This window comes from Schistocerca nitens, chromosome 2, assembly GCF_023898315.1.
Source record: "Schistocerca nitens isolate TAMUIC-IGC-003100 chromosome 2, iqSchNite1.1, whole genome shotgun sequence".
NCBI classification, from domain to species: Eukaryota; Metazoa; Arthropoda; class Insecta; order Orthoptera; family Acrididae; genus Schistocerca; species Schistocerca nitens.
Window position 1 is genome coordinate 688,573,685 of NC_064615.1, and position 24,779 is coordinate 688,598,463.

Below are 24,779 nucleotides of genomic sequence, written 5' to 3' on the forward strand. Positions count from 1 at the left end.
TATGACATCACCGGCCGCGCGGCAAACCGTAACTAAGCTACAGTTTAGCCACCAGTGGTGGCCATCATCCCTGTGGGCTGTCGTCAGCTGCAGCTGAGCCACTGTGGTGCTTGGCAAGTGTTTCATTGATGGAGCGTTGTGAGGTGTCAGCTGGGAGGGGCTGGGGGCAGGGTCCAGAGGTCGCGCCGGCCAGATAAGTGCGGCCAGTGAGTCGCCTTCAGTGTAGACTGCGCCATGGCGACCGCCGTCGCAGAAGAACTCCAGTTGCAGGTGCGTGTCTACTACCGCCCCAGGGCACCGTTCTGGGACCTACGCTAAGGCGGCAGCAGCTGGTACTGCGGGCTGGACAAAAGGAACCTGGCGATAAGGCTAGAGCAGCGAGTGGAGCGCCCAATCGGGCAAAGTTTTCCAGATAAGCACAAGTATGAAATAAACCGGTGTGGGGCTGCGGACGTGAAACGACAGCCAATCAGTGACGAGCGCGTGGGAGTCTGTCCGGTAAGCGAACTGTAGGGTGTGCCTTGCACAGCGTTACAGTTTATTATCTTAAAAGGTTGGTGACATTACGGTACTCCGTTAGCGCAGCTGACTGAACGTCATGGAAAATTCGTGTTTAACCTAACCAGTGAACTACAGGGGCTTGCCTAGCTTTGCCTTTTCAGATGAATCCATTATCTTCGGCTAATTCAATTAGCAACTGCGCTCTTTAGCCTAACTGATATTAGCTGGGGCAAGTTAGTTTAATGGACATTCTTTCGCACCGTAGCTCCACAACGACAGATTTATGGAAAAGTTTGCTCTATTCGACGCCCCCTACCGTGCTCTAAACTTGTTTTCTTGTTCACCCTGTGTAGTAAGGGTCCTTTGTAAAATCGTTCGCGTACATGGTCCACTATATTGGCAACATATACCTGTAAACCAATCGACTGTATTTCCTGAGGAAGATAAAGATAGTTAATTACTACTAAAAGGACGTGCCAGTTAAATAAGCATCAAGTTTTGTAGGAAACTAGAACGGCCTTCCCTCCTAAGCCCTGGATTACTAAACCGTTGTAAAATTTACGACTGCAGTTGGTGCCAACTAGCGGTTCCCCGCGATCTGGTGTTTTCAGTATAGAGTGTAAAACAGGGCATTTTGTATTTATTCTGTAGGTGACGAACCACTGGAGACTTTATAACTGCAACTAATTCAATATATAAACTGTAAATCACGATTTCCTTTCAATAAAGTATGGAGTAGTAAAATTTACGATGGCTTAGTAAGAGTGGAACATTTTCTCCCCTTCGCTGTTCTAGGGCTAAAGATTATTATTGAATTATGAATCGATTCAATTTATGTCACGACATATTCCAGAAATATACTTAGTTAAAATGTACCAAAAATACGGGCTTTGGAGCACCCTGACGTACATAGTTACATATTTAACTAAAGTTCGTCAGTTTTATAGTAATATTACTCATTGTAAATAACCCACTCGAGTCAAACGCTAAATGCCAATCCGAGATGTATTTACAGAATATTTATTTACTGATACTCAGAGGACAGGAGAGGTGGCGATAGTGTTGCTTTTAGCAACTATTTTGAGTTACTGTTTGTCTGTTTACAAAACGAGCTGAAACTCCGAAAGCTTAAGTGATCGCACACTACCATAAATCCAACTTCTCTCAGATTGAAAAAGTGCCCATCAACATTACTCTCAATGTCAACTATAGTGTTATCTTCGTCTTCCGCGCCCAACAGACTCACTAGCTACGAAGACCGACTTTCGGCAGTTTCTGCAATCTATTACGCTGAGATTAGTTAAAAGTGGTATTAAAGCACCTTGTCGCGTTGGCCAATGCGCACATCGCCGAAAGTTGCATTCTTTGAGTAACACGTACCACTGAATTACTTTTGTCTGAATTTTGACTTCTACATCTACATCTGTACTCTGCAAACCACCGTGAGGTGCATATCAGAGGGTACGGCCCGTTGTACCGGTTATTAGGGTTCCTTCCTGTTCCATTCACGTATGGAGCGCGGTAAGAATCATTGTTTGAAGGCATCTGCTCGTGCAGTAATTATTCTGACGTTATCCTCACGTTCCCTATGTGAGCGATGTGTAAGGAGTTCTAGTATATTCTTAGAGTTATCATTTAAAGCCGGTTCTTGAAACTTTGTTGATAGACTTTCTGAGGATACTTTACGTCTGTCTTCAAGAGTCTTCCAGTGCTGCCCTTCTCCTTATGCGTTCAAGCAACTTCCAAATAACGCTGATTCGCCGACGGTCGACAATCAGTTTAGCCCCCCCCCCCTTCCCTGGCCTTCTCCTCTTCCAGTAATCGTCACGCCTTGCCGTGACCCACTGTAGTGCGTAATCACAACTGACGATGACTTAATCTCTGAGGAGCGGATTTAGCACGCGTTCCTTGTCGAATGTGTAAGTGGTATTCTACCAGTAACGTTTTACGTTCAAACAGACTGCCGCAAACTAGGCTTACTAAAATGTGAACGTCGTTACACATTTTTAGCTAGTGTAGGGGTTCGGCCGCATACCGGAGACGCTTTTTTTAGTCACATCCGTTGGGCACCTTTCGTTTCCGAAGAATGAGTTTTGTGTATTAAGTATGACTGTTTAGTGCAGATGACTATGATGAACGCGTATTAAGGAGTGTTGGAGGGAGTGTCGTAATGGTTGTTCTTACTGTTCATGATGACGGTGATGCGGATGATAATGATGATGATGATAATGATGGAAGAGGTGACAGAAGGTGATACTCTATGATGGAACACAGTCTACTCCTCTCGAATAACACGAAGAGAGCTGCCGAGGCTATAATTCCCATCCGACGGGCTGATTTGTTCAACAGTTCCGTAGGCCCCCATTCAATGATACACTGCGGATAGGTTTCGATTTTAATCCCGTTGCTAGCCTTTTCCCTTTGTACTTTCTTTATCGGTAATGAGTCAGTCTTCTTGCTGATTTGATGAGGCCTGGCACAATTTCCTCACTTGCAGTTCTGCATATCACAGTACACATACACTTCCGCACAATACTGTGCACTCCGAGAAATTTCTTTCTCAAATATTTTTGTCACTAGTAGACTTCGTTTCTCTTCGTCCACTACATCACCCTTAATTTTGCTGCTAAGTTTATCGCTAATCTCATTTCTACTGCCCCTTCATTAGTTTACTCATAACTTTCAGATGAACAAATCACTGACTTTATAAATCTAATCACAGTCGTAGTCAAAAACAACTACTTTGAATTTAATGAAGAACTGTATCAGCAATCCGACGGTCTCGCTGTGGGAAATCCGTTAGCTGGTAATCTTGCTGAAATTTTCATTAACTTTCTAAAAGAAAAGTTCAACTGTTTCTCAGCTACAGCGCTGGGCATTCTCTCCTATTTCAGATATGTCGATGATATTTAAGTCATCTGCAAAGGACCTGTTGATGGCATTGACCGTAATTTCAATCTCTTTAATGAACTTCACGAGAAAATATCCCTCACCAGTGAACTTGAAAACGAGTCACGTCAATTGAACTTTCTTGACTTAACGCTAACAGTAGAAGAAAATAAAATCTCATTTAACGTTTTTCGAAGAAACATATACCGATCAGATCGTACCTGCGTCTTCCATGCACCCACAATCTCATAAAAACGCATTCTTTCACTCTGCTATAAACAGAGGTACTTCTATTCCACTCTCGAAAGAAAAATTCCAGGAAGAAATTAATTTGATCAAAACGATAGCAGTTAATAACAAATACGAACCTGCCATAGTGGACGTCATCCTTAAAAAGAAAACTGTTTAAAAAGTTATTACACTCGGCACCTCTATCATTGTGCCCAACTTAAAGAAGAAGTGTTTTTCTATTTCTTTCTTGGGGCCCATCTCCTATCAGAATCAACGCTTCATTCTTCAACCAATAATAGTTTGAAAAAAAAAATTTATTCATAATTTAAAATCGACCTGTTCCCCTTTGAAAAACTCTGGTGTCTATAAGATTTTTTGCGACACTTGCTCTTCTTACTACATAGGACAAACAGGACGTGCGTCTACAATCAGATACAAAGAACATCTTTTAAGAAAAAATGGCACTAGCACCCAAAATTCGTCTCTTGCCGACCACCTTCTGACTGCAGGTCACGCGCCTAAAGTTGTTCACGATATCAGCATTTTCCACACCGAGAAGAGAGGCCTTAGGTTAGATGTTCTCGAGAAATGAGAAATTTTTAAACTTCTTTCTCGAAATGACGGCATCATTCTTTACGAGCAGCTACAATTACGTAATGAAAGCTTCTTCAGTGGTATAAAGCCGTCACTTGATGTTTGATTTCGGATTCCCTCGTGCAGTTACCGAAATATTTTTTCCATCTTAGTCGACTCATAATTTTTTATGGTTTATATTAATTACATCACATACTATACCAATTTACTGCTCGCTGAGCTATTCAGCTCCCTTTATATTTCTATACTGGCGTTTTCAACGTTTAAACTGTACTTGTAAGCTATTTTGTAGACAAAATGTTACCATGTCTACTGCTGTCAGATAAAATATTGCCTTTTACTTTATGTACTAAATAAAGTTCATCATAATATTCGTCTATATTTTGAATGTTAAATAGCCTATTTGTGTTTGCGGCTACTAGACAGCAGTCTTGGTGTAATGTTCACCTGCCCGCAATTGCTAACGCGGGCGCCTCAGTTTGATGTTACTGCACCTCGACAAACCCATAGTGGCTTGCTTTCTAGGTTTTCTATTTCAAAAATTTTGTGACTAAAGCTTTATCACTTGTTACTTAGTTTCATACGAGACATGTAAGAACTGTTTCATTTTTGTATTCGTAGTCAGTACTTAAAATAATTTTTTCCTATAATTTTGTAATTACTTTATAGGCCAGTTTTAGTGTTTTACTTCTGATGAAGGCACTCATAGTAGTGAGGAAACCTACGTCAGAAGACTTCTTTTATGCGATCGAGAGGTGTTATTGCTTTAATTTTACTTTGTAAACGGTCGCTAACTATGTTCAAAACTTTACTCGTAATCGATATTCTGTGCTCAGTAGATCGTTAATCGTTTCGAACAGATACTGCAAATCCAGCTTTCATAGATGATAGCTACGTCACAAGCTGAAGTTGTCACTGATATTCTTTAATCCTGAATTTTAATCCCATTTCTGGAGCTCTCTGTTTTTCCCTTCATTACTCCTTGGATAAAAGGGTTAAATACTTCTATATTCGTGTTCCATTCTTATTGTTCACTCTTGGTTCTAGTACATACTGAATATCACCCATGCTTTCCTATATTTCGATTTTATGACGTCATAAAAATCATCGCTTCCGTAGTAGCGTAAACACTGCGACGAATGTCTCTGCTTGTCCTCTGCGTCGAGAGGTCGCTTCCATGTACCGCCTCCATGACGATGGAGGCAACCGTCGAAAGCTCGAGATTTTTACCCTGAACTGACGCGGCATACATGTTAACAGGAAGTTAACAAGTTTCAGAAAGTTCACATTTTCATCAAAGACGGGAATCGTCATGGTAGCGTAGAAGACGCTGGCTGTTTGGAGGTGGCACTAAATGATGATACATAAGTAAGCGAATGACTAGATTGACCATAATCAGTAGGCAGCTTGTTATTCCCTTGCCTGACGACAACGGCAGTCTGGTGCCACGGTACACTCTATCTCGCTTAGGACAGTCTGGTGTTCCGTCAACATGAGCTCAGATAGCGTGGAGAATAAAGTTCAAACGAGTCAGCGCTTGCCGCTTTCCGACAACGCCTCCACTGTTGCCCTTTCAACAAATGTAGTTTTTTATCTGTCTCGTCTCGACGGTGCGTTTCGGGTCTGTTTCTTTTTTTTTTCTTTTCTTTTTTTTCGTCATCATTCTTCTGGCTGGTTTGATGGGGCCCGCCACGAATTCCTCTCCTGTGCCAACATCTTCATCTCAGAGTAGCACCTGCTGGATGTATTCCAATTTCTGTCTCCCTCCACAGTTTTTGCTCTCTACAGCTCCCTCTAGTACCATGCCAGTCATTCCATGATGTATTAAGAGATGTCCTATGATCCTGTCCCTTCTCCCTGCGCAGAAACTCCTCATTCCTTATCAGTCCACCTAATTTCCAACATTCGTCTGTAGCACCACACCTCAAACGCTTCGATTCTCTTCTGTTCTGGTTTTCCCACAGTCCATGTTTCACATCTACATCTACGTGGACACTCTGCAAATCACATTTAAGTGTCTGGCAGAGGATTCATCGAACCACCTTCACAATAAGTCTCTATTATTCCAATCTCGTACAGCGCACGGAAAAAACGAACACCTTTACCTTCTGGTGCAAGTTTCCCTTGTTTTATTATGGTGATCATTTCTCCCTATGTAAGTTGGCGACAACAAAATATTTTCGCATTCGAAGGAGAAAGTTGTCGATTGAAATTTCGTGAGAAGATTCCGCCGTAACGAAAAACGCCTTAGTTTTAATTATGCCCATGATGTCATTTCAGTGACACTCTCTCCCCTATTTCGCGATAATACAAAACGTGCTGCTATTCTTTAAACTTTCTCGATATGCTCCGTCAGTCCTATCTGGTAAATGGTTCAAATGGCTCTGAGCACTATGGGACTCAACTGCTGAGGTCATTAGTCCCCTAGAACTTAGAACTAGTTAAACCTAACTAACCTAAGGACATCACAAACATCCATGCCCGAGGCAGGATTCGAACCTGCGACCGTAGCGGTCCTGCGGTTCCAGACTGCAGCGCCTTTAACCGCACGGCCACTTCGGCCGGCCTATCTGGTAAGATCCCACACCACGCAGCAGTATTCTAAAAGAGGATGGACAAGCGTAGTGTAGGCAGTCTCTTTAGTAGATCTGTTACATTTTGTGTCCTGCCATTAAAACGCAGTCTTTGGTTAGCCTGACCCATAACATCCATACAATCCTGTGCTCCAAACGTACATTCTCAGAAATTACTTCTACAAACCCAGGCCTGTGTTTGATATTAGTGGACTTCTCTTGGCCAGGAATGCCCTTTTTGCCAGTGCTAGTCTGCCTTTGATGTCCTCCTTGCTAGCCGGCCGGTGTGGCTGTGCGGTTCTAGGCGCTTCAGTCTGGAACCTCGTGACCGCTTCGGTTGCAGGTTCGAATCCTGCCTCGGGCATGGATATGTGTGATGTCCTTAGGTTAGTTAGGTTCAAGTAGTTCTAAGTCAATGGTTATTTTTCTGCTAGACAGCAGAATTCCTGAACTTCATCTACTTCGTGACCATCAATACTGATGTGAAGCTTCTCGCTGTTCTCATTTCTGCAACTTCTCATTACTTTCATCTTTCTTCGATTTACTCTCAATCCATATTCTGTACGCTTTAGACTGTTCATTCCATTCAGCAGATCCTATAATTCTTCTTCACTTTCACCCAGGATAGCTATTTCATAGCCTTGAATTTTAATTCCACTCCCGAATCTTTCCTTTATTTCCATCATTGCTTCTTCGATGTACAGATTGAAAATTACTGGTGAAGGACTACATCTCTGTCTTACACCCTTTCTAATCCGAGAACGTTCTTGGTGGTCCACTCTTATTATTCCTTCTCGGCTCTTGTACATATTGTATATTATCCGTCTCCTTCTATAGCTTATTTCTACTTTTCTCAGAATTTCGAACATCTTGTACCATTTTACATTGTCAAAAGCTTTTTCCAGGTCGACAAATCCTCTGAAAGCGTCCTTATTTTTCTTCAGTCTTGCTTCCATTATCAACCGCAGCGTCAGAACTGCTTCTGTGGTGCCTTTACCTCTTCTAAATCCAAACTGATCGTCATCTAACACACCCTCAATTTTCTTTTCCATTCTTCTGTATATTATTCTTCTAGGAAACTTGGATACATGAGCTGATTGTGCGATAATTCTCGCACTTTTAAGCCCTTGCAGTCTTCTGAACTATGTGGATGATATTTTTCCGAAAGTCAGATGGTATGTCGCCAGATCATACATTCTACACACCATCGTTTTGTTGCCACTTCCACCAATAATTTTAAGAATTGTGATGGAATGTTATCTATCCCTTCTGCCTTATTTGATCTTAAGTCCTCCAAAGCTCTTTTAAATTCTGATTCTAATACTGGATCCCCTATCTCTTCTAAATCGACTGCTGTTTCTTCTTCTATCACATTAGACATATCTCCGCCTCATAGAGACCTCTCCCCTCTGCACTTAACAGTGGAATTCCCGTTGCACTCTTAATGTTACCACCCCTGCTTTTAATTTCACCGAAGGTTGTTTTGTGTTCCTATAAGCCTATGCTGATTCAGTCCTTCCGGCAATCATTTCTTTTTAGATTTCCTCACATTTTTCATGCAGCCATTTCGTGTTAGCTACCCTGCACTTCCTAATTTCTTCATTCCACAGGACTTGTATTTTTGTGTTCCTGAATGTCCCTGAACATTTTTGTACGTCCTTCTTCCATCGTTCAACTGAAGTATTTCTTCAGTTATCCAAGACGTTTTCGCAGTTATCTTCTTTAGACATTTGTTATCCTTTCCAACTTCTGTAATTGTTCTTTTTAGACATGTCGATTCCTCTTCAGACGCCTACTGAACTATTACTCATTGCCGTGTCTATAGCCTTAGAGAACTTCAAGCGTATCTCGTCCTTCTTTAGTACCTCCATAACCCACTTCTTTGCGTACCGATTTTTCCTGACTAATCTCTTAAACTTCAGCCTGCTCTTCATTATTACTACATTGTGATCTGAGTCTATCTATATCTGCTCCTGAGTACGCTTTATAATTCAGTATCTGATTTTGGAATCTCTGCCTGATTACGATGTAGTCCATCAGTCTGTCTTTTCCAACTGTACCTCCTCCTCTTGTGATTCTGAAACGGAGTATTCGCTATTACTTGCTGAAATTTATTACAGAACTCAATTAGTCTTTCTCCTGTCTCATTCCGTGCCCAAGCCCGCATTTTCCTGTAGCCTTCTCTTTTTTTTTTGCTTCTTCCCCTACAACTATATTACCGTCCCCCAAAACTATTAGATTGTGTTCTCCCTTTACATGCTGTATTACCCTTTGAGTATCCTTATACACTTTCTCTACCTCTTCAGCTTGCGACGTCGGCGTGTGTGCCTCAATTATTGTTGTCGGTGCCAATTTGCTGTCGAATCTGAAGAGAACAACCCTATCACTGAACTGTTCACAGTAAGATATTCTCTGCCCCACCTTCCTATTCATGACGAATCCCACTCCCGTTATACCATTTTCTGCTGCTGTTGATATTACCCTATACTCATTGGACCAGAAATCATTGTCTTATTTACACTTCACTTCACTGACCCCTACCATATCTACACAGGAAGAAGATGCTGTGATATGCAAATGATTAGCATTTCAGAGCATTCACAAAAGGTTGGCGCCGGTGGCGACAACTACAACGTGCTGACATGAGGCAAGTTTCCAACCGATTTCTCATACACAAACTGCAATTGAGCGGCGTTGCCTGGTGAAACGTTGTCGTGATGCCACGTGTAAGGAGGAGAAATGCGTACCATCACGTTTCCGACTTTGATAAAGGTCGGATGGTAGCCTATCGCGATTGCGGTTTATCGTATCGCGACACTGCTGCTCGCGTTGTTCGAGATCCAATGACTGTTAGCAGAATATGGAATCGGTGGGTTCAGGAGGGTAATACGGAACGCCGCGCTGGATCCCAACGGCCTCGTATCACTAGCAGTCAAGATGACAGGCATCTTATCCACATGGCTGTAACGGATCGTGCAGCCACGTCTCGATCCCTGAGTCAACAGATGGGGACGTTTGCAAGACAACAACCATCTGCACGAACAGTTCGATGACGTTTGCAGCAGCATGGACTATCAGCTCGGAGACCATGGCTGCGGTTACCCTTGACGCTGCATCACAGACAGGAGCGCTTGCGATGGTGTACTCAACGATGAACATGGGTGCACGAGTAGCAAAACGTCATTTTTTCGGATGAATCCAGGTTCTGTTTACAGCATCATGATGGTCGCATCCGTGTTTGACGACATCGCGGTGAACGCACATTGGAAGCGTGTGTTCGTCATCGCCATACCGGCGTATCACCCGGTGTGATGGTATGGGGTGCCATTGGTTACAAGTCTCGGTCACCTCTTGTTCGTATTGACGGCACTTTGAACGGTGGACGTTACATTTCAGATGTGTTACGACCCGTGGCTCTACCCTTCATTCGATCTCTGCGAACATTTCAGCAGGATAATGCGTGACCGCATGTTGCAGGTCCCGTTGGGGCCTTTCCGGATACAGAAAATGTTCGACTGCTGCCCTGGCCAGCACATTCTCCAGATCTATCAGCAATTGAAAACGTCTGGTCAGTGGCGGCCGAGCAACTGGCTCTTCACAATACGCAAGTCACTACTCTTGATGAACTGTGGTATCGTGTTGAAGCTGCATGGGCATCTGTACCTGTACACGCCGTCCAAGCTCTGTTTGACTCAATGCCCAGGCGTATCAAGGCCGTTATTACGACCAGAGGTGGTTGCTCTGGGTACTGATTTCTCAGTTTCTATGTACCCAAATTGCGTGAAAATGTGATCACATGTCAGTTGTAGTATAATATATTTGTCCAATGAATACCTGTTTATCATCTGCATTTCTTCTTGGTGTAGCAATTTTAATGGCCAGTAGTGTAGATTGAGCCTTTGCATTTCTCTTCCCTACCACGTTCAGTCTTCTGACATTCCACACCCCGATTCGTAGAACGTTATCCCTTCGTTGGTTATTCAGTCTTTTTCTCTGGGTCACCTCCCCCTTGGCAGTCCCCTTCCGGAGATTCAAATGGGGGACTATTCTTTTGCCAATGGAGAGATCATCATGACACTTTTTCAATCACAGGCCACATGTCCTGTGGATACGCGCTGTTTCTTTAATGCAGTGGTTTCCATTGCCTTCTGCATCCTCATACCGTTGGTCAGTACTGATTCTTCCGCCTCTAGGGGCAGTTTCCCACCCCAAGGACAAGAGAGTCCGCTCCTCCGCCCTCTTTGACAAGGCCGTTGGCAAAATGAGGGTGACTTGTTATGTCGCAAGTCTTCGGCCACCAATGTTAATTATTAATCAAAATGTAAGGGGTGGCGGGTTTCGAACCCGGGACTGATGTGGTTATTAATACTGATCAAAGACTTTACCATTTTTATCTCATTTTGGCCTATGTTGTTCGTTAAATTTGTTCAGGGCGGACGTCCGATGATACCCGTTTACGAGATTCTTCGTTGATCCTTTTTCTCAGTTTTTTATTACAGAGGGTTGCTAACCCTCTGACCGAACACGCTAAGCTACCGTGCCGGCTGTCCCCTAGACCATGGTTTCGTGTGAGTGTCCCCTACTGAAAGCCGAGGGGCCCTAGATTTTGACACTGAAGGGATGTCACAGCATCAAGCTGGGAAAACTGATTGACGCCTCACATATGTGTGATCGAATTCTGGGAAAAATCTTCATTTTTGTCTCAATCGCACGACCCTTAAACACATGTAAAATTGATGTCTCACAAAAACAGCTGCGTCTGTGTATTGTGATGGAATATGTTCTCACAATGTTCGTAGGAGATGCGTTGTGGGAACCAGTGTGACACAGCATCAAACAAGAGGCGAGAGTAACAGTTTATCAGTTTCAACAGTTGTTTCTGCTTTGAGTATGTGTTTAAACTCACAGGCAGAAAACAGAGAATAAAAATAAATTTTATCCCAGAGACCTGGTAAAGAAAGTAATTTTTTTGAAATATTTGTTTACTGGTACAAAAACAAAATATTTATCATAAAAAACCTGCTTCAGTTGACATCGACCGCCTTCACGTCATATTGAGAAGCACCAGTGTGTTTCAGTTATTATCGGTTATTATGTGTGGAATATTTTGTAATTGACCCATTAATAACTGCTACAAAAATTTTATGTCAATCACGCTTTTTAATTACACTAAGACGAAAATGTTATTTTTCCATAAAGATGAAGAAGCTTGATAGTGCCAGAGTAGTACATTCCCAAAGGTAAAGGATACTGAACTGAGAAGAGAATCAAATTACGGGAAACCGAAGCTTCAGGCAGTATCAGATCTTTAATGGGCAGCGAGTGCGAGGCATGATTTGTGAAACACAACGTTATAGGAACTTGCAGACATCTATTTGCACATGGCGCAGCTATATTCGTGTCCAGAAAGCCGAACGAACGTGCAGAGAAAACTGTTGAGGTTCTCGTGTCCACTTGGGGTATACCCTGTTGGCTTCCGTCTCAGGTTTTTCGGACGACGTTTGTTTAACGATTTCTCTGATGTTTCGCCACCACGAGTGGCTGGCATTGTCAAAGCTTCACCCTCCATTGCTGGTGGTGAACTGGAGTCGAGCTTGCTGTCGTAGACTATGTGTAGGTACGTGCCGCGTCAAATTTCCCCTGGTCATTACTGTTGTGGTTTTCCCCTTGCTATACCTGCAACGACCGTTGGCGGCGCGGGGTTCCTGGATTCGTTTATCCAGACGTTTTCTTGTTTGTTGTTAAAACTATTGTCATCATTGTGAATGTCTGTAACTTCGCTGACAAACGGAGGTGGTAGCAGGGTGAACCTGCGTGTCGGAGAATTTTGGTATGTGGTCGCTATCACAGAGCATGCTCCGCCACGCTCGACTTCTCCATCTGTCTCACAGGTAAACGGCATGCTTTATTCTCAACGTTATGAGTGGATCCCAGCTGTCCTCAGCCGATCTGAGACATTCTTTTATTTTGTTGGTCAGTTTCTAAAAACGCCGTGTTTGCACAACATGCGTCAACCTAATTGTGAGAAATGTATCGCTTTAAATATAAACTTATAACAAACCGAACAACAGAGCATTACCAAAGTCCACAACTCAGATCTACATTAACGAACTTCTGTCACCCTATTTTGTCGAAAACTGAGATTTTGAGACCGTCGCTGTGTACAAAACACAAGTTGATTCTTGCAAAAAACTTTCAAGAAGGCTATTTATTTACAAAAATAGCGCTTTTACCCGTTTGGAACCGACGGACTCATCTTCATTTGTTGTTGTTTACGTCAGTTGTTGGCTGCTTTTTCTCCCTTGCAAAGGTTCCTTGGTATGGTGGTGTCTTATAGGGAAAAAAAAGATGCGAGAAAAGGCCTTTTTACCTTTATCTGTACCTAATAACGAATGACAACAATGCAAACAAATCTCCAAGGTAGAATTGTTTTTGATTTAGGTTACTGACGTCAGAATTCAATGTTGCACTTATGACTACTTGTATTCGGGACATAAATTGTTTGGCACTGCATTATCTACGATATCGCCATCTTTGTATACAGTCTTCCATGTGGCAAAAACTATTCAGCGTGTGCGCCCTACACTGTCTACATATTTATATGTCAAAAAAGTGCTTTATATATTTTTTTTTACTATTTCGTGAACATAATGACAAAAAATGGTTCAAATGGCTCTGAGCACTATGGGACTTAACATCTATGGTCATCAGTCCCCTAGAACTTAGAACTACTTAAACCTAACTAACCTAAGGACATCACACAACACCCAGCCATCACGAGGCAGAGAAAATCCCTGACCCCGCCGGGCATAATGACACGTGAATTTCGCCGTAAGCAACCTAAACCAAGAACAGTTCTACGCCGGATATATATTTACATTGTTTTCATTCGTTATTAGGAACAATGACAATTAAATAGGCCGTTTCCCATATCGTGTCACAACAAACTTCCAGGGGTTGTAGAGGGAATCTTGAGGGACAACGTGAGGGCAGGAACCCATGCTCGGAAACGTCATCCAACGGAGCTACAGAGCGTCGAAATTATAGGAGCTAACAGCTTCCACTAGGCCACCACTTCAGCAAGAAACATGAGCCTTTACGCTGACGAGTCACAAACGACGAACGGAACTTGTCGCAGCTGAAGCTAGGTGGCGTCGACCTCGCCCACACCTGTCACAGCAACACTGCCTGCAGTCCGTCATCGTGCTAACTCAAGATTGCTGCCGAAGTGGTTGCCTATTGGCAGGCGCTGGTTAGTGTAACTCAGTCGCTCTAGGTTCGTATCCTTAATTTGTTCTTTAAGACAGTCTGTACAACCACTTGAAGTTTGTAGGTACCCTTTTGTTACATCCTGCATTGCATCAACTAACAGCACGCCATTTGCTGCCAACGCTTGAGAATGGAGCACGTAGCCTCGTGTCTGTTTGAGAAATTCTGTGACAGCTGTCAGAGACTGCACTACTTTTCGTGTGCCACAGGATGTGTTTCCAAGACAACGGTGCACCATCCCACCTTGGTATCAGTTAAGGCCAAGAATGATCCACAAGGCAGTAACAGTCAATACACTTGGCCCAGTGTTGGCTCAACGTTGAAGCATTGCAACAGCTGAGGACATGACTACCTTCAGGTAGTTGTGGTGATGCGGGTGTGCCTTGATTAACAGCTAATTCAGTTTGCTACTCGCTGGAGTTGCATTCATGGCATTGCGTCACCTTCCAATGACCAAAAACCATAAATGCCTCAGACTGCGATGGGCACGTGACCTGCATCGCTGGTGCGCTGGGATGTAAAATGTAGTGCTTTCTGGCCATTCATTCTTGAATCTGTCCTACAGTGATGGTTGTATTCGTTTTAAGGGTCCAACACACTAGTTTCGGAATGTAGGAACCAGCAGCCAGGTCGTGCGACATGACAACAGATAGCACGTGTTTGCGCCAATTGCACCGATGGACCACAGGTCCCTCGTAATTTGAGACAGTACGTCTGGTGGCTAGCTGCTATTTGTATAGCTATTGGGTGTTCCAGTGTAGCTTTCTTCCGTTTTGCTATGACAACAGGCAATAAGGACTTCATATTGTAATTCGTGGAGCTATTCAATAGGCACGAACAACACTGAAAAGTGAAGTCAAAACAGGAGTTGCCTCTTTCTTAAGAAGGGATACAAATACACTGCCTGACAAAAAAGTTATGCACCCAGGTGGACAGATGTCAGTGTATCTTCGTACACTGTCACATATCGCTGTGTGCTATCCATTTATTTTCTGCGGCTGTTCTCAGTTATGTAGTAAACTGGAGCAGAATGTCTGATAAATCCGCCCTGGGCCCACCACGGTGGGTAGTTTGCCCCCATAAGCCTCACTTGTCGGCAGATAGACTCTCGCTGAATCTCATTAGCTCAAGCGGGGCTGACTTTGCGGATAGCAGGTAGCTTGTGGAACCCTGGCAACGACCCAGACTGTGTCTGCTGAAAGCCGGGCTGGAGCCAGCACCTCATGGGGGCAGTGTATACCATGGTGGCCCTAAGGCCCGCGGAGAATAACTGAGAGCGTCATTTCTTCTTTTCTGTACGGCTTCAAAGGACGGACGCCTCGGCACCATTTCGACAGCAGGGGAGAATCAGTTGCATACGTTCTAAAGATTTGGTTCAGGCGTCGCTCTGTATAGAATTCTTGGCGCATAAGTCTGAACAATCATGAAGGCACTGTTATGATCGAGTTCCAACTTTAAGTGAAAAATGTCCGTCTTGTACGCAAAAGGAGTGAGGCTGTATGTGCTTTCTCCTGCTTTTTCTTGGACAGAGCAACAATTCTCGCCGTCACATTGGTAACAGCATCTCCTCCACATAGATGTTGAGAGCAGAGAGTTGGAGACCAAGATCTTTGATTCCGATCACTCTGCTCCGGGCCACCGTGGGGACGCTGTTTGGTGTTCGTTGGCACAAAAAATTGTAAATTTGTGGTAAGATCTTATGGGAACCAAACTGCTTAGGTCATCGGTCTCTAAGCTTACACACTCCTGAATCTAACTTAAATGAACTTACACTATGGACAACACACACCCATGCCCGAGGGAGGACTCGAACCTCCGATGGGGGTAGCCCCGCGGACCGTGACAAAAAAAATGGTTCAAATGGCTCTGAGCACTATGGGACTCAACATCTTAGGTCATAAGTCCCCTAGAACTTAGAACTACTTAAACCTAACTAACCTAAGGACATCACACACACCCATGCCCGAGGCAGGATTCGAACCTGCGACCGTAGCAGTCCCGCGGTTCCGGACTGCAGCGCCAGAACCGCTAGACCACCGCGGCCGGCGAACCGTGACAAGACGCCCTAGAACGCACGGCTACCCCGCACGGCTCTTTGGCTGTAAGTAGCGCGCATTTGTGGTCGCGACCCATATTCTGCGAAGCTCATTACTTGCTTATTTTGCCACGAAACTTGTCTTCCTTGTTTTGATTGTATTACTGGCTTCTTGTTGTAACACTGTCCTCAATTACACGAGGTGTACAGATAAGCTGATGTTTTACACTCCATACAGTCTTCCACAGTTTTTCTTTTTTCTTTCTTTCTTTTTTAGTTCCCAATGCGTTAACATGGTTTTATAGTCTAACTTTAACTATACAGAAGTTTGCTCTCTGTTAATCTCATTAAGATTCGTGTCATTCATTAAAGTGCATAATAACTGTAAATCCCACTCTAGGGTGAGATTTCAAGTTTCTTCAACTTGCCCTGGTTTGACGTCCCTTTATATATATATATATATATATATATATATATATATATATATATATATATATATATATATATATATAATCAGTTGTATTCTCAACTGATTCATTTCACTTTGTCGGCGTTTCCCTAGTGCACAGTGGCCCACTATAAGGAAAAGTTCCTTATTATTCTGTCAGTGCATCAAGCACTGCATAGCTCATCTTGTATCAGTATGATTTTCGAGGGCGTGCTCCTGAATTTTTTATATGGACGGTCCTAAAGCTTTGTAAACAAAACAAAATTTATTAACATTCTAAACGTTTATACTTCATTTCTCCATATTTATTTCTCAATGTAGTCAACCTGGCCACCAACACATTTCTCCCAGCGAGAGACCTGTTCGTTGATACCTTCATTGCTGAATGTTCCAATTTGTTGGCGGAGCCACAACCTCGTCTCTACTTACGCCTTTGGACGTGTTCTTTGAGTTTTGGAAATAGATGAAAATCAGATGACGCCACGTCAGGACTGTTGGAGGATGATCGACGACAGTGGTTGTTGTAGATGTCGGACTGTTGGGATTGTCGTCGCAGCACTCGTGTGCAGTCTGGCATTGTGCTGATGGAGAGGGTGCTGCATGTGTGGACGAAGCCCTCGAATTTGTGCTTTGGTTTTCTGAGGGTCTCTTACGCACCGACAAACTTACGATACACACCGCCACGTAGGAGTCCTCTAGCCGCCGAGGGTTGCCAATTGGTGCTGGCACGTCTGATTCCTTCAGAGTATCAAAAGTTGTGAGACAGGGTTGTGTCCTATCCCCACAACTGTACAACATCTATGCGGAGCATGTCATTAGGAAAACTCTTGATGGCTGGACCAACGGCATCTCAATTGGTGGGAGAATTATCAACAACCTTCGTTTTGCTGATGACAATGTGCTTTTAGCGAACAGCGAATATGAACTCGCTGAGCTACTAACAAGAATAAAGGACATTAGTCTAGCATATGGATTAGACATCAACCTTAGCAAGTGCGAACTCATGATAATTGATCGAAAAGAACAGATCCAGCTCACAGGTCGATTAAAGGAACTGGAAATCGTGCATTCCTTCATCTATCTTGGGCAACCATCTGCAGCACGGGAAGTTGAGATATGAAGACGGATCACGTTAGGGCGATTTGCTATGAAGATCTGGCAGAGCAGAGCAATAACAAATAGCACAGAGATCCGGGTAGTGTTTTCTGCCTTCTTTTATGATTGCAAAACGTGGACACTCAAGTCCAGAGACAAACAGCGCATTGAGACGTTTGAGCTTTGGTGCTGGCGTAGGACGCTACGCATAAAATGGACCGAAAGAAGAACAAATGTGTCCATTATTGAAAAACTCCATATCTCCAAACGCCTTTCTTTTCGAGTCACCGAAAAACTTCCCCAATTCTTTGGCCATATTGTGACAAGAGGTGGAGAAAATCTAGAGAAAATAATCTTTCAAGGAAAGATCGAGGGCACGAGACCAAGAGGAAGAGCAGCGAGCAGATGGATAGATCAAATCCTGAAGATCTTCGGTCTACCTCTTCAGTAGGCACTAAGCTGCCAACCATCCAGGATGGAGACGCTCGGTTCATGGGATCACGACACTCAGCAATGAGCACAACGACTTATGATGATGAATATGCATGACATGTAATATACCTCATCTGATACCGAGAAAAGCTACGAGCATTGCAGACGGCTCGACTTACGCCACTGGAAACGCACAAGAGGCCTCCAACAGTTCAATGTACACACCAGCGGCGGGTACGTAAATCATTGGAGTTTCAATTCTTTGCGACAGGTCGAACAGCCACCAGAGTGCACTGCTACTGTGCATGTTTAGTGTCGTTAGCAGGTCTAGTACAGTATATGAGGGATGCTAATAGAGTCAGATGTTGAATCACGAGTGCGAAGGATACAGAGATGCAGTGAACTCGTGCGAGAAGGTGTCATCAGAACCTGACAGTGTTTTAAAACGGGCCTCATTTAGGGATCTCCACTGATCGCCTGGTCGAATCGTGCAGTATCCGGTTTTGTGGTATGTGACAGTGGTCCAATGTTGGACTGCATGGGAATGTGACAGCAGGCATAAAAATGGTTCAAATGGCTCTGAGCACTATGGGACTTAACTTCTGATGTCATCAGTCCCCTAGAACTTAGAACTACGTAAACCTAACTAACCTAAGGACTTCACACGCATCCATGCCCGAGGCAGGATTCGAACCTGCGACCGTAGTGGTCGCGCGGTTCCAGACAGTAGCGCCTAGAACCGCTCGGCCACTCCGGCCGGCCACAGCAGGCATACTCGTCGTCAAGATTCTAGTCGGCCACGTGTGATCACCACAAGGGAGGATCACCATCTTAACTCCTTCACACCTGCGCCTGCCACCCTAGACAAGTAATGGAGTCTCTGCAACACTCTGGGTCACCCCGCACCATTTATGGGAGACTTGCAGCAGCTGCACTACGGAATTACCGTCCCATACGCAGCTTGCCGTTAACACCACAACACAAACGGTTGCGTTTCGGTCTGTGTCCTGTGGCAAGCACGGACTGCTGATAAATGGCGTTGTATTTTCCCCAGTGTTCAAGCGCGGATCTGCACAGCCATAGGTGACCATCGTCAGCGAGTATGGCGGCGACCTGGGTACAGGTCTCATTCTTCCATTATTTTGGAGAGGTATAGCGGTGTTACTAGTGGTGTCGTTGTTGAAAAGCCATTGGACGTACATTCAGGTCAAGATGGTGGTGACTGAGGGAACTCCAACGTACATCCTGTGTCATCACGTGTACCTCTCGTACGACAGTAACGTGGTGCCATTTTTGAAATAGGACAATGCTAGTCCACACACGGCACGTGGATCTGTGGTCTGAGTGATGCTGGGGTACTCCCTTGGCCAGCAAGATCACGAGATGTGTCTTTGACAGAACAACTGTGGGAAAAGTAGGCCTATACAGGACATCAACGACCAGTTACACCAGTTGTGGCGTAGCTCGCCACAGGAGAGGATAGAACGGCTTTGTGACGTTCTTCCTAACCGGATAAGTGCCTGCATCCATCCCTGAGGGAGTGGAATGTCATGCCGGCCGCGGTGGTCTTGCGGTTCTAGGTGCTGCAGTCCGGAACCGTGGGACTGCTACGGTCGCAGGTTCGAATCCTGCCTCGGGCATGGATGTGTGTGATGTCCTTAGGTTAGTTAGGTTTAAGTAGTTCTAAGTTCTAGGGGACTGATGACCTAAGATGTTAAGTCCCATAGTGCTCAGAGCCATTTGAACCATTTTTTGGAATGTCATACTGAGAAGTGGGCTCATACTGCCAAGTTCTCTCTAAATTTCAAACGACTTTGTAATCACTGAAAAAATCTTCACATACCCTCTCAACCCCTGAAGTAAATTTCATTTCCTCCTCCCCATTTGGGAGTTTTACATTCTTGTCGGGCAGTGTGTAAAAACATTGATGCCCTCAGATTTTTCGAGCTTGTGCAGTAGAAGTAGAAATTTACGGCAAGCTAATAGTAACAGTGGTAATATACGGGCTCCATCTGGTGATTTTTATGCATTCATGAAATAATTTGGCAGCTCCCTAAAGTTTCTGTCATGTGATCGGAGTGATGTAATTTACGTTTTTATGGCGTAGCTATTGTAAAGCTATACGTAAGTCTCTTCCCATTTCCTATAATCTATTTCTCCATTATACAGTTTTGACTAGAATTGCGGAATTCCACTACCCTGTTTTTGGTATGAGACAGGCTGGAAAAATGAACGCAATGCGTTGGTCACTTACGAAAAATGTAATATAATCTGCATCAGCCTATACTTCCCAACGAAAGCGTCCGCAAAAACGTTTAGTAAATTTCAACTCGTGGTTGGCAGAGAGTGGCCGATTGCAGGGGCTATTGCTGCTGAAACTGCTACGATATAGCTCTAGGGCGCTGGGTCCATTAAACGCTGTCACGGTGACACTAAACTGCCAGCCTGCGTATTTTACTAGCTATATAACGGGAATACGTGAATTGTGATGGTTTGGGGTCCGATTGTCTACAACAGTGGTTCTCAATATCTCTGAGACCATTTTCCCTGAGTGTAATCAGATATTAGCCACAAGCCTCCCCCCCCCCCCCCCCGGCCCCATCAGTAGCGGCCGGCAGGTGGTATTCAATAGAACTGAAATGCGTTTTTACTTGTTTTGGATGCTTCTTTGAAAACAGTTGCCTTGTCCAAATGAACATTTTGTGCTACATCCAATTAATCGCTAAAAGTAATCAGTCCTCCGAAAACACCAGGGTTCGATAACGATTAAGTTACACCTACTAACCTAACTTCTTTATTGTACTCCGCAATTTTCCTTCTACAGGCACCAACCACTTGTTGAGCTACACTGACTGCCCAAAAAGTACCAGTCTTGAACAATTTTGTAGGCGAACAGCTGAAGATTCGTGCTTCTTCACTTTGCCACCCAGATGATTAATGTCCATGAGAGCTATCCATCAAAGAACAGGCATGAAAAGAAAAATAATGAGCTTTAACGTCATAGCCATATAACAAATCACTGTTTTCATAAATATCAATTTTAAATACTCCTCCCAGTATTAATATTTTGCACAGTATTTAAAAATGATAACGATCGTCCTAGTCTCTTTACAGCAAACTTTTCCTCATCAGAAAGGTGAGAAAATTCGGTACTTTGTAAATTATTTACATTATTCATTCTAACTCGCACTCCACAACCTGGAAACCATTCATCTGGCGAGCTAGTTCTCACTGTTCAGAACGTATCAGATACAGCCAAGCATATTAAACCAAAACATTCAATTACGTTGAAACATCACAACATCTATACACAAGGTTCTTAGAAATAATATTCGTACACATGATAAACATAATCATTACGACACCAACAGTCGCTATATTCTACCCACTTACCCCAATTATCACAGTGCTGCCGTTAAGTCTAATCTCTATCTACTATTGATAATAGTATAAAATATAGTTATTCCGATAAGAAAACATTTGCTCCAAAATTGTACCCTCAAACCAAGTTTTTGAGTGAAACAAAATTATTATGACTGTTGTTGAACTACCAATACTGTTAGTATTGTGGGTGGCGGAATGGTGTTCGCTAGCGGCCTGAATGACAAATAAAAGTTGCGGGAGGAGAGAAACATGAGAGAAGTCCCCTCCGTACAGTGCTGCTACCTAACGGGGCATCTGGTGCTGTTCCTAGCGAGGGAATTTGCACGCAGACTGCGACACCCTGTGACGTCACTGACGAGCATGCTAACTGCTGCGTTTCTTGTTGCCGTGACCTGCTGCTATGAACAGGGCTCGTAGTACAGTGGGCCGCCAGGGAGTTGCCATAGGAGTTTGCTTCGAGTTCTGCAGCGATTCTGGGTCCATTACGAGGCAATATGACGTTGGACAAGTAACATATTTTATGGTATATATTAAGGTCCATAACCAAAAAAATACAAGATGAGGGGACACGCGTAAAATTATTGGGATTTGTGCAAAACTGCAACAATACTATGCACCATCACTGTTCTCCCGCTCCTCCCACCAACAGCGACATTAGCACTTGATAAAATGCCAGCATGACAAATTTTCTTTGAACACTTTTATTTTTAAAATGACGAAAGATAAGTGATATTTATTTTTTGTAAGCGTTTTACTAAACCACGAACTACTCACCCTAGCGATACTTGCTTCATCCCACATCCTTCATTCCTACTTCAGACTAACCAAGTTAAAATGTATGCACTATATTTACTATTTGCAAATCACTTGATTCCTGAACTTATTTCTTCTGAATGGTACAAATCGAAATACTTCAGGTTGCCAATGCTTTGTGTCTGACCACTACCTTTAATAATAATAATAATAATAATAATACTGAGTAGCTCCTGCAGCAGTGTAGTAGCCACTACATAATCACTGTTGTGTTGTGCTATCAATTAGTTGTTTCATTGTTGTGAAGTGAATAATGAAGCAATTTCTGATGTATTGCGGGAATTACCTGCAGCTCGAACAGCGTATTTTCTTGAAGTATTTAAGCATAAGTGACATATATATCTCAATTTTACTGTCGTAGATCCATGTAACAAAATACAAAGTAAGTGTATAGTGGGTTTGTGGCAAAGCAGGATTAGCCCACAGTATCCTACTTTGTGTACACTCCTAAATCGTAAGTTAAAGCATACATAAAATTTTTGCTAATATTCTTATTCGAGTATTAGTGGCAATATTACAACAGTGTGCACATGTTACACAAAATGTCAGTTTTGCAATAACGGAAATCTCCTTCATAACCTTATTATTCAGATCATGCTATTTACTGTTCTGACTCTACAGTAATAATTAGTTTCGTTAGTAATGAAAAAGTTCAAAAATTATTGTAATTATGAGCTTTCGTGCAACTATCCATAAAGACGTTGTTAGCTAATACGTTTAATCCAAGGGGAAGAGCCGACTCACTACCAAGAGAAATTTCCCCTGATTTCATTCATGTAATGATATTCTCTGTCACATAATTGATTTATCAGATATTGTTAATTAAAGATTTCAACTAGTCCAAACTTTCAGAACAGATTATGACCGAAGTGCTGTAACATCCCAGGATTTAATCACATTCACGTGAAGTTCCTATACCCAATGACACCCATATTATGTGGCAACTTTCACTAATTAAGTATTACGTAATTTCCAATAACTAAATTAGATCATTCGGTATGGATGCAGTACTTGTAATCCATTGAATCCTAGTGCGTATACATAATTTAGTTCTGTAAATTTTAATAGCTGCTGCTCATAACCAACATTCGTTAAACCAAACTTGACCATAGTTTGAACTGTCAGTTAGGAATGAACATTTTTACCTACGAGATTTTCAAATGTTAACGTAATAACCAAAATTGCTTAATATTCTTGCGCGAGTCCTTACAAGGCCGACGCTGGCGCCATTTCAGTAAGTCTACGTTCAGTCTTAGCTTTGAGTTCCTTTCGATCAGTAAGTGTTCCATCTCAGCTTTACTTTCACAAACCTTAGCATTGCATCGATCACGTCACTGGGTTACGTATGTTATTCCTTCGACATCGCGTTTCGATTACAGAAAAGTACCTTATGCAATGCTTCTCGTATTTATGTTTATTTACAACAGTCTCACGAACCCTTATATTGCAACATGGTGTTGCATAAGCAGTACTGTCTGAACTCATCTCCAGGTTGTGAGCATTATGTTGAAATGCGAGTAAAACTTTTTGAATATATATAAAATTATTGTCACTGTATGTTGTGGGAAGAATTATTAATATTTCGTGTGCCTGTAATACACTTCTGAACTGCTTAGATGGTTGTTAATGAACTGCTATTGCTGTTATTACTTAGGATTTGTAATAGTCACTTGCGCGAATAGTATCAGAAATCGTGACATTTAATGTTTTTTTGCGTAATTCGCAATTGTCCGTTTCTCTTACCTGCTAAAAACATGTAAACTGTGTGGCACGTGGTCATCACTTTAGGAAATCAGCGACATAAAAAAAATGGCTCTGAGCACTATGGGACTTAACATCTGAGGTCATCAGTCCCCTAGAACTTAGAACTACTTAAACCTAACTAACCTAAGGACATCACACACATCCATGCCCGAGGCAGGATTCGAACCTGCGACCGTAGCGGTCTCGCGGTTCCGGACTGAAGCACATAAAAAAAGAAAAAAAATCTAGGAATTTTTTCCGTGTTCAAGTATAAAGCAACTGTTATGACTTTTCGTTTACTTGTACATAGAATTCTGTATCAGAGGGTGAACCAGCGTGCATGCGCAGCTACGGAGTGCAAATACTTCTCCAGGTAGGTGCCGAAACGTGGCAGGTCGTCTAAATATACATGTACATACATTCGTGTCACAAGCTATAACCTCCACCACATTATTTCACGCGTTCACTCTAATATTTGAAAAATGATTTATTGGTAAATTATGTAATCAGTATTACAGTCTTATAAAATAGTGATAATACTAATGCATTTTAAAAGTAATTTAATTTAATGAGCAAATATATACTAAGATGGTATCTGTTCTTTCGGATATGTCCGAAAGAACAGATACCATCTTAGTATATATATAGTTAAGGCTCACCGGCCACTTGACCATCTTCTTCTTCTGTGCGAATCGGCAACGCGCCGCGGGTAATGAGTATAATGGGCGGGGGCACTACGAATGTAGTGCGGGACAATACGTTGAGAATGTGG

The 24,779-nt window shown here is 43.0% G+C and overlaps 1 protein-coding gene across 3 annotated transcripts in view; it reads left to right on the forward strand.

Annotated features, from left to right (window-relative positions):
- Positions 1 to 216: 216 nt before the first annotated feature.
- Positions 217 to 24,779, forward strand: part of LOC126236842 (uncharacterized) — a 138,020-nt gene continuing 113,457 nt past the window's right edge. Inside the window, exon 1 of one of the 3 annotated variants that reach the window (XM_049946446.1) lies at positions 217 to 270. In XM_049946446.1, coding sequence (XP_049802403.1) covers positions 235 to 270 — 36 coding nt within the window. In that variant the 5' untranslated portion in view covers positions 217 to 234. The other 2 variants (XM_049946447.1, XM_049946448.1) reach the window with 2 other exon arrangements.